Source organism: Austrofundulus limnaeus, unplaced genomic scaffold, assembly GCF_001266775.1.
Source record: "Austrofundulus limnaeus strain Quisiro unplaced genomic scaffold, Austrofundulus_limnaeus-1.0 Scaffold47, whole genome shotgun sequence".
NCBI lineage: Eukaryota > Metazoa > Chordata > Actinopteri > Cyprinodontiformes > Rivulidae > Austrofundulus > Austrofundulus limnaeus.
The window spans coordinates 2,262,421-2,273,177 of NW_013952449.1; the positions used below are offsets into that span (position 1 = coordinate 2,262,421).

The 10,757-nt window shown below is 36.8% G+C and overlaps 1 protein-coding gene across 1 annotated transcript in view; it reads left to right on the plus strand.

Annotated features, from left to right (window-relative positions):
* Positions 1-10,757, plus strand: part of szt2 (SZT2 subunit of KICSTOR complex) — a gene marked incomplete in the record, with an annotated part of 111,681 nt that overhangs the window by 49,935 nt on the left and 50,989 nt on the right. Inside the window, 8 exon segments of the mRNA XM_014008071.1 lie at positions 367-487; positions 2,946-3,098; positions 4,002-4,110; positions 4,323-4,437; positions 6,470-6,536; positions 6,834-6,952; positions 7,064-7,228; positions 9,031-9,115. Coding sequence (XP_013863525.1) covers positions 367-487; positions 2,946-3,098; positions 4,002-4,110; positions 4,323-4,437; positions 6,470-6,536; positions 6,834-6,952; positions 7,064-7,228; positions 9,031-9,115 — 934 coding nt within the window.

Sequence of the window (10,757 nt, forward strand, 5' to 3'; positions counted from 1 at the left end):
ATTTTAAACAATGCTTTATAATAAATCTTGAATCCTACCTGAAAATATTTGATTGTTTTCTATTCACATCAAAATGAATTCCTCTAATTCTACAAAACCATAAAGAATGTAAACATTGTAAAATAACTGAAAAATAGCATATGTTACATGTTTCATATCTAATAAGAGATTTCATTAGAAGTTTTGCTAACACTACAAACAAACACAGAAATGAGCAATAACAATATTTTTTTCATCCATGCAGGTCCATTTTATTAAAACCACACCAGTTTTCAATAAAGGTTATCTCATGTTAAAATAGAGTTTAATTAATTAGACTTAGTTTAGTTAATGGCCTCTGGGTTTGTTGTTTACTGTGTGTTTTAGCGCATGCTGCTACAGGACCTACATGACAGCCATGTGTGCAACAAACTGCTGGTGGCTGAGAGTGAGGAAGACATCTGGAAGAATGAGTCTCTGTATCGACAGAGGCTCAACACGTCTGATGGTAAAATAACACCTCACACTCTGAAACAACTTCATTTAACAATTTAATTTATTGTTTTAAACAATAACTGGTCTTTGTGAACCCATCTCCATATGTGACATCTGTATTTATGAAAGGCACTCCAAACAATAGCTGCACTCTGCTTCAAATAGGATCGGCCACTTTATTAGATTGCACCATGTCTGCCTTCAGAGCGCCCTAATACTTTGTGGCATAGATCCAACAGTTATTGGAAATGTTCCTTAGAGATCTGGATCCATGTTAGCGTCACACGTTTGCTCCGGATTTATCAGCAGCATGTTCATCGTGTGGATCTCCCTTTCCAGCACATCCCAAAAGTGACTGATTGGATTGAAATCCAGTGTTGGAGTCCAGTGAATCCAGACCTCAGACCAGAAAGTGTTTGCCCAGTCTCAGTGTTGGACATGTTTGTTAAAAGATGTATTCTGCAGATCTTGGTTGGGTCAAATGCTTTATTGAGCTACTGTTGACTTTCTGTCATCTCTAAACAGTCTGACCTTCTCTGCTTTGGACAGTTTTCTGTAACCCCTATGGCAGGGCTATTCAACTAAATTGCTCCGGGGGCCACAGTTACTGCAGGCCAACAGCTGAGGGGCTGAACATCCAGCAATTATTTACTGTTATTTAACCAGGCAAGTCCTGTTGAGATGTCAGATCTCTTTTTAAAGGGAGGCCTGGGCCTGAAGGCAGCCTATTGTACAGGTTTTTGTCATTATTAAAGGGATCCCTGATTAGTTGTAACATTAGACTTTATTTGATAAACATATATTTTAGCTGTAAAATAAAGACTGTAAAAACACTGTAGGCTGTTTAGTTTTTATAATTTTTAAAAAATATTTTAACATGGATGGAGCCATTTTATTTACACACAAAGCATTCTGGGTAAATGATGACGTGGACAGGTCCTCGGTGTGAGCGAGCTATATCCACCCTGAAGGTTAATCTTGGACAATATCTTATGATAGACTCTTTTAAACCAGAGAGCGTTGACAGAGAGGAGAAGGTAGAAATGATTCAGCCTGTAAATGAAAATATGGATGGAGGACAAAAGAGCTGCTTCATGGAAGAAGAACCTCAGCTTAGCCTGTTAGCTTTAGCGTTAGCGCAGACGCCTTATTGCCTTATATGTATTAGCTTGGTGTTAGCGTGACAAACTAACAAGCTAAACTGAGGTCCTCCATCTATTCAGTTCCAGGCTGAGTCATTTCTACCTTCTCTCTGTCAACGCTCTCTGGTTTCATTTAAAAAGAGTCGATCATCAGAAATTGTCCAAGATTAACCTTCAGGGTGGATATAGCTTGCTAGCAGCCTCACACTGAGGACCTATCCACGTCATCATTTACCCAGAATGCTTTGCGTGTAAATAAAATGGCCTCGTCCATGTAATATATTTTTAAACTTTTACTTTAAAAATTATAAAAACTAAACAGCCTACAGTATTTTTACAGTGTTTTTTTTTACTGTTATAATAAATGTTTATCAAATAAAGTCTAATGGTACAACTGATCATGGATCCCTTTAACTTAAAATTTTATTTAAGTCATTATGTTAATAAACCAAGTATTACAGAAATCTATTACCTTTGAAATAGTTTATTTTGCTGTATTTAATCATGAATACAACATACAGAACCCTATGTAATAAAAATAGTGATAATAAAACAACAACAAAAACAAAAGAACATATTAGCCCTCCTATTTACCACAAATAATATTTGGACATCTCTAACTTGCCAAATTTTTAAACCAATTTTATTTGCACTTTCTTAGTTTTATCTTCAAGTGCTTGTAATTTTAACTGTCTTGAGTGTTCATTGAAATGTTTTTTACCAGCTTGTAGCCAAGATTCTGAGGTTTCTGTAACAAACATGTCTATGTTTAACTAAATGAACTTAAAGTAATTAAAGTAGAAAATAGGGGCTTTGGGCTTAAGAGGTGAATGAACCAATTGGCGGTCCGAACTTGGGTTGTCAGTTGAATGGCCCTGACCTAGGGCAGTGATGTCCAATCCGGGTCCTGGAAGGCCACTCTCCTGTATGTTTTAGAAATTGAAGAGGTGATTCAATCATGAAACAGATGTGTTGGAGCAGGGAAACAGGTTAAACAAGCAGGTTAGTGGTCCTTGAGGACCAGGATTGGACACCCCTGCCCTAGGGATAACTTTATCTATCCAGTAGAGCCAATTTAGGAAAGACGTCTACAAATCAAGTCATAAGCTTTCCTCTGGTGGTGTGTGTTTGTGTCTCTGTTCTCACCGTCTTGGGTTACGGCTGTACAAAAGCAGGTAATTGTCCATCATTTAATGGAGTCTTTTATGATCAGGACTGTCCAGCTCCATCTCAACCTCTGACTGTTTTCCTTCCGTTAGCATTCACTAATTTGTAGAGAAGTAACTGTCAACTTATATATTTGTTATATATCTTTTATGCACCACTCAGACTACAACACAGAGGAGAGCTACCCGGCCAGAGACTACCTGGCTGCAACCATGCAGTTCATCCCAGGACATTTTGCTTGTGATGTGGTTTGGAGCACAATCATCCAAATTCATCCACGCCTCAAGATGGGACCTAACATGGGTGTGTCCAGGGGTGAGTTGCAAAATAAGTTTTTCTTCTTCAAAGAAAAGTTGACCTCAGAACTGAACGCTACTGTGGGCCTGGTTAGTGGGATGTACGGTTCCACTGAGCAGCACATTGTGTAATTGTGTTAGGCTTGTGCATCCTCTACACTTTTATGGTTAATTGAATATGTTACATCACTTAGTTAAGTCCTCCTGTTTCTCAAGTTTTTGAAACAGCTTTGGTTGAAATGCTTGTTTTAATGTAGATTTATATGCAAAAACTAAAAGGCCTTATAATGTTTCTTGAAGGGAATACAAATCACCTGCTGCCTTTAATGCCAGAGTTTTAAACCAAGGTCATGTTATGTTGAAAAATGATGATGAAAATAGCATTGTGTTCATTTTCTTGCAATATTTCCAGATCTCACATGCTCTGTTAGTGCTCAGAGTATATGTTGCGAATGAGTCTCAGCTACTACCACATGGTTTTTATGAAACTACCGGTAAATGATGTCTAGAAATTTCTGTTTGTGCTGAGATCGGTCAATTAGTAGTGGTGGCCATCCTGATTTGTATTGACACCAAAAGATAGTATGTTATATTGCATCACTGTTCTCATCCACTAATGATTGTCTCTTGTCCAAAACTAATTTAAAATGGACTGAGACAAATTGGAAAACTGCAGAAAACTGTTCTTTGGTCAGACAAATCCAAATATGAAATACTTTTTGAAAGCCGTGGCCACATCCTCCATACTAAAAAGGAGAGGAATCATCCAACATGTTAGCAGCACGAATAGTTTCATAATCGTACAGATCTGGTAGATGAACATCTCTCACACTAAGACTGTATTTCTAATGATGAGCATGTTTTTTACGTTCATATTTTTTTTCTAAACTGAATTTATCTGCCCTCCCACCTGCTTTTTGAGATGCAGCAATCCAGGCTCTTCGATCCGTGTTGAACTCTTTCTCCGTGGTCAACAGGAAGAACATGTTTGTTTATCAGGAACGGACCACCAAGTCAGTCTTCTACCTCAGGTGAATTCTGTTTCACACTGCTCCAACGTAGTGTCTGTCCCCTTAGTGACAACAGATTTTATTTTCCATTATCAAGTTGTGCCACATTATTCAACTCATCAACGATTTCATAACATTTCAGCCGCAACAAGTCATTCAACATTCAAGTTTATAGTTGTACTTAGAATCAAGTTATTAACATTCAAATCTGATCCTTGTGTTGATTTTTGTAGACTGTGTGAAACCTCCCTGACAGGGAAGTATTCAGATGTTGATGGAAACCTCCATACCACTCGTTCCATCGGCCTGGCCAGGAGTCAGGAGCCTTTGTATCCTGAAGATGTTGCGGTGAGCAAACACATGTAGTATGTGGTCATTTTACTGAAGCCACGCATATTTGCATCATGTATGTAGATAGAAACACTGTAGCCATGATGAAGGCTGTCATTCTAAAACAAATTTAACACTATACCAACCATTCAACCACTATACCAACCCAATTTTAACCCTATACCAACCTAACTGTGACCCCTAAACCAGTCTAACTTAAACCCCTGTATCAACAGACAGAATTTGCAAAAATACAAACTTGTTTTAAACTTAATAAATTACCATTACATTTGGATAAAACTGACTATATGATATTCAGTAAAAAAAAAGAGAACTGTCGATCAATGTTCCATTAAGAATCCATGGTGTAGAGTCAGTGAGGTGAAGTTTTTGGCCGTTTTCATTGATGAAAATCTGACATAGAAACCTCACATAAATTATGTAAGAATAAAAATAGCTAAATCTACTGCAGTACTGTATAAAGTAAGGGAGTTGTTCAATGATAAAGCTCTATATATGTTGTATAATGCAATAACTGTTCCACACTTAATTTATTGTATTGAAGTCTGGGGTAAAGCATTACAAATTCCATCTTTATTTTATAGAAAAGAGCTGTAATAATTATCACCAGAAAACGTTAGTCACCCATCAAATACATTAATTTATCAACTAGAGTTATTGATGTTCTATGATTTGGTTGATTTGGTTGATTATAATATAATAATATAATAATATATTTTATCAGTTATATAGTGCTCATAAAAACACATTACCTTTAAACATCCATTTAAAGTTTCTTTAAAGGGGCAATATTATGTGTTTTTCAGGTGTATATTTAAATACTATACATTAATAAAGTATCTATGTCACCTTTAGTTGTTATTAAAATGCTGTTTTATGTTTAAATAGAAAATAAACTTATCTTCTCATCACTTCATCTTCTAAACGCCTTGAAATTGGCCTCTGTCTCTTTAAGAACCTCCTTCTGCTTCTTTACCGTCCCGTTCGTGGGGGTGGAGGGCGGGGTCACGTGCGCGCTATGATGCAGTTTACTTGGCATCTGAAAATACATTTCCTCAAAGGTATTTTGAATCTGAAAAGAGCTTCACTGAGTGAGAAGTAGGAGCTCAGCAGACAGTTTCAGTTTCAGATTGCTCTGTTAATGCCGAGAGCCTGCAAGAGTCATGGGCAGAGTGTGGGGTGGGGGGTGGGGAGGTGTGCTCCATGATGAGGAAGTTCGGCTTAAAGACACGTCCCAGGGGCGTTTCTGGTACCAAAAGGCGTTTCTGGTCCCCACCTGTCGTTTTGCTCCTCAGCATGGCTTCCTAAAAACGCTGCAGGATTTCTCAAACATGCATGAATGAGTCAAAGCAAGGCTTTGTGCATGTTTTTTATGAGAGTATAACATAACATGATATAAAACTCAAAAAAGTTGATTTTGGATGATATTGCCCCTTTTAAAAGAGAGAGTTGTTACAATGTCAAGGGGATAAAGATGTTTGTGAAACCTAAATTTCGATCCAGTTTGAAGGAATAATAAGATGGAATAATCTGGAGCATGATGTTAAAGATCAATGTTTCTGTTTAAAAAAATGATCAAAGTTGGTTTGCTGAAAAAAATATGAAATATCATATTGTGTATCTGTATAAATTGTTGTTCAAGAAGGAGTTAACAATTTTGTTTGAATTTTTTTTTCAGAAAAAAGGGGCAGATATTAAAGGATTTTTTTCTATCTGCTGCCTTTCATTTTGTTTGTGATTGTATTTCTTATTGTATATAGATTTTTTAAAGAAATGAATAAACTTTATAAATAAATAAACTTAACTTTAACCTTATGCCAATCTAGCTGTGACCCTATACCAACTTAACTTTGACTCTTTACCATCCTATGACCCTTATACCGACCTAACTGTGACTGTGGGGATGTCATTATTAAATAGAATATGTGAGCAGTTTTATAGCACATGTGGTGACCAGAAGTAGCACTTTGCTAAGTTTTACAGTTGGTTTATTTGCTTCATGGTTTTAATTTGTTTCGTTTTTCTTTAGGGCTCTCGGCTGGTTGGACAAGTAGATAAACACATCCTGCTGCTGGTTCATGGAGTGGGAGATGCAGGTAGGGCTGAGTATAATTAAAACAAAGGTCATCTCATGTTACATATTTTGATCATTAATCTCTTACTTAGTAAATCTTTTTACATCCTTGTTTCTTTCACACTTTTTTTTAAAACATTACTTTGATAAAATGTTGAAACTGTGGTCAGACTGCAGTATGTCACTGTGATACTGTTGGCAAAAATATTTTTTGTGTTTTCGCTTTGACTTTGCTAATAGTTCCTTAACAAACGGCTTATCCATCCATCCATCCATCCATCCATCCATCCATCCATCCATCCTTTTTACTTCTGTCCAGGTCCAGAGATCACAGATGAGCTGGTGAAACTGCTACGTAAACGGATGGATGAGACCACGCTGGACATCATCACAGTGATGCTTGTCAGGAACTGTAAACTGACTCCAGCTGATGTGGAGGTAAACCGCCCTTATCTATGTCACGCAAGTTTTTATTTTCCTGCATCATGTTCTTGAGTTAACCCACTTGAAAAGACTTGAGTTCTCACTGGTTAATTGCTGTCTTGTTAGTTCATCCAGCCATCTGGGTCTTCAGCGACAGAGGTGATGATTTACAGCCTTCCTCAGTATTGTGGGTCCTGTCTGCCCGCTGTGGCCCACTACCTTCGGCAGAACCTTCTCATCTTCCTGCACATTCCCAAATACACTGACAGCAACACAGCACACCATTTTAAGGTACGATTAGGACCCATTTAAATCAGTTTACTTGACCTGTTGTGTGTTAATTGGATTAAAATCTTAAGAAGTCCTTGAAACAGAAACCACAACAAATCAACATAATAAGCCAGGGGTGTCAAACTCATTTTCACTGAGGGCCACACGAGCATTATGGTGGCCCTCGAAGGGCCAGTTGTAATAAACTTTGATGTTTCAAGTTTAACTTTGACTAAACAGAGTTTTAACTTGTCCTCATTTAAACACTGATAAGAACTAAATGTATGACTGACTAAATCTGAAATAAATACAGAAATAGTATTTAGTTTATGGTTGATGCTGACTTTAAGCAGCTTATTTTCAGACATTAATACTGTGCTATCCAACTAAATTGCTCAGTTACATCAAGCCAACAGCTCAGGGACAGGAATGTATTAAATTTATTTTTATTTGATTTATTTTTATTAAATTTATTTTGTTGCATTTAATCATAATTTTAAAGTTTACGATTGATATAAGAAACTATTTTCTTTGGGGGGGGGTACCCCCCCCGGCGGGCCACACGAGAGTCACCCGCGGGCCATATTTGGCCCGTGAGCCTTGTATTTGACACATGTGTAATAAGCAAAGCTTGTCTTCTGTTTGTGACTGGTATTTGGGTTTTTCGCCTACAAATTAGCTGATTGTTCACTGTCTTTAATAAATTCATTGGTCATTTGTATTTGGTTCTGGTTGAACAGTGGTGCGTTTGATTATTCATCTTATTCCAATCAAAAATCTAATTTTTTCAGATTTTTATTTTTATTGAACGCACCACTTTACAAATAAAATTTCGGCAAATAAAACTAAAGCAATACAATTAAAAACAATCATTCAAAGGAGTGGGTACAAGTATAAACTTATTAAAACCCACCCCTTCTTCAGCAACGTAAAAAAATGATCTCATCCTTAGGTATCATATCAGTATACCTTCATTCCACTTTCAGATTCCTGCTTAATGCAACACATTCAATAATATGCTAATAATAATAATAATAATAATAATAATAACAATACCTCTAATAGTATTAACAAACTAATGATATGATAACACAGACACTAGCAATGCTGTATAACAACAACACAATACATCAAGACAAACTAATTACCGTATTTATTCATGTATAATACGATCTCACGTATAATACGATTATCATTTTTTGAGCTTACAAAGCATAAAAATCTAATTATCAATAACTCGTATATAATACTATCCCCCCACTTTATGGATGATTTTTAGGGTTAAATTTCTAGTATTATACATGAATAAATACAGTAAATTACAAGTAAGGAAACAAAATACAAAGAGTACCAAGAGAGATTAATACTTTCACAACTGTTCAAAATGACCAATCTCCAATTGGGTTTGATTTGTTATTTTAAATTAAATCAAAAATTTTCAGGTCTTTAACACTACACAATGAAACAAATACTTGTTTGTGCATCCACGAGGAAGTGGTACACTCATAAATGTACGTTTAGTTGTTTTTGAGTAACTTAAATAATTTAAAAATTTTCTAAGAAAATGAAATTAGATTGTGATAGCACTAACTTTCACAGTATCAGAGTAATTAAAAAGGACAAAAACTTGTAATTTGTGTAGATAATTTTATTGTTTACAGTTAATAGCTGAGTTTTAAACATGCATCAAATCCTCTGCTAAATCAAATATATCTTATGCATTACCAGATGACAGTCCAACGTGATCAGGTGCGCTACAGGTGCTCTGTTGGGATGAAATGTTGAGTTTTTCAGGGTTTTTTTTAATCTTTTTGTGTTTGCAGCACTACTTCCATTCGGGCAGCGAGTTGGCTGATGGTGATATCTACCTCTACAATAAACCTGGGGGCCAGGGAACAGGAGGCAAAGGTAAGAGCAGCTCGCTGACTAACTGTAGCTTGTGTGTGGTGTGTGTGTGTGTGTGTGTGTGTGCTTAGAACACAGCTCAAAACCAGAGGTGACCAGATGGGTGCCACTAATAATCTTGGGCTGAAACAACAAAACTAAAATTTATGAATTCGAGGACTTCTGTTATGTTGTTATTGTCATGGAGTCCCACAGCCATCCTGTATAGCGGTCCTCAAGTGAGCATCCTCTGCTCACTTCTTTTTGATTCCTCCTTTATAATCTCAGGGTGCTGAACTTCTGGTGAAACCCTCCTGCATTGTGAGAAGTAGTGGCTTCTATGTCCTACTTTGGCCAGACGTTGTATGAGATGACTGGTACTTCATACACATTCAGTACCAGCTGTTGTGATATCGTCTTTCCATTTACTGATAATGGATTTACTGGAGCTCTTTGGGCTGTTCAGAGATCTGGGATATTTATTTTAAAATGCAACCATGGTCTGTACTTGTCCACATTATTGTACTGGCTTACAATAACAAACAGTTGTAGCTTGGCAGAGGGCTGTCTTGTTTGTTGTTATCATATGTTTTCAGACAGAACTGAAGCTGTGATTTAACACAGAGCATTTCCTGTCATTGCCTCTTGTTAAAGTGAACTGATGCTATAACAGATCAGGACAAATGTTAGGTCTCCTAACATTGCTCTCTGGGTTTCTTTAATGTTGGCTCAGGTACCATGACGGAGCTGGTTCAGCAACTCTTTCCACCTTCTCATTTTAAAGGTACCACCTCTGCCCACTTTAGAGGCTGTTCTGGCCGTGTTGTTGTTTGACACACCACACTGCTGCTGCTGCTGCTGCTGCTGCTGGGTTTTACTCATCACATCTGCAATGCAGACCTATCCCAGTTTATACATTATAGTTTGCTGAAACATTGGTTTAGTTTGCATGTATTCTCAGCACGCATGAAGTGTGTTTTTGTCTTTGTTTGAGTCTCTCTGCTGTAGAGCTTCAACAGACATGGCACTGCTACTCTAATTATTTAAGATGCCCCCAGAACAATTGTATCAGTATCATATTCCACTTTTCATCATTTAAGCCTATAAATATAATGACTTTTTGACTAAACCAAACTCGAATATAATTCTGTTGTATTTGATAGTGATTCATTGATCATCGATTGCTTTGATTGCTTTGATCACTTTGCTCTATGACACATGTTTGGTTTCAGTTCTGATTCAGCTTTTATAAAAAGTAAGTATGATCAGTTTTTATGTTCTAAAATTTGGGTTTTAGTAATCAGCTACCTGATTTAGCACAATAATTTAGATTAAAGGAGTATTTTGGCCATTCAGAACTGGGTTGAATGTGTAAAGGTTAGCTGTTGTGTAAAGATATTTGAATGATCCCAATTGGAGAATTAGTTTATTTTGATCTGACTGACATGGTATTCACTAGTCCAAGTGCGGCCAAGACCACAGTGGATTCATGGTTCAGATGTTGGTGTGAATGGAGCTTATTTTTACACCAGTGGTAAACCTGAACCTGAGCTTCTGTGGGAGAAGAGCTAGACCTGCTAAACATGTTGGATCACCATGGTTTAACTTTGGGACAAAACAACAAGTAAAATAGTGTATTCATACTTTCCTTAAAAAAGAATATATA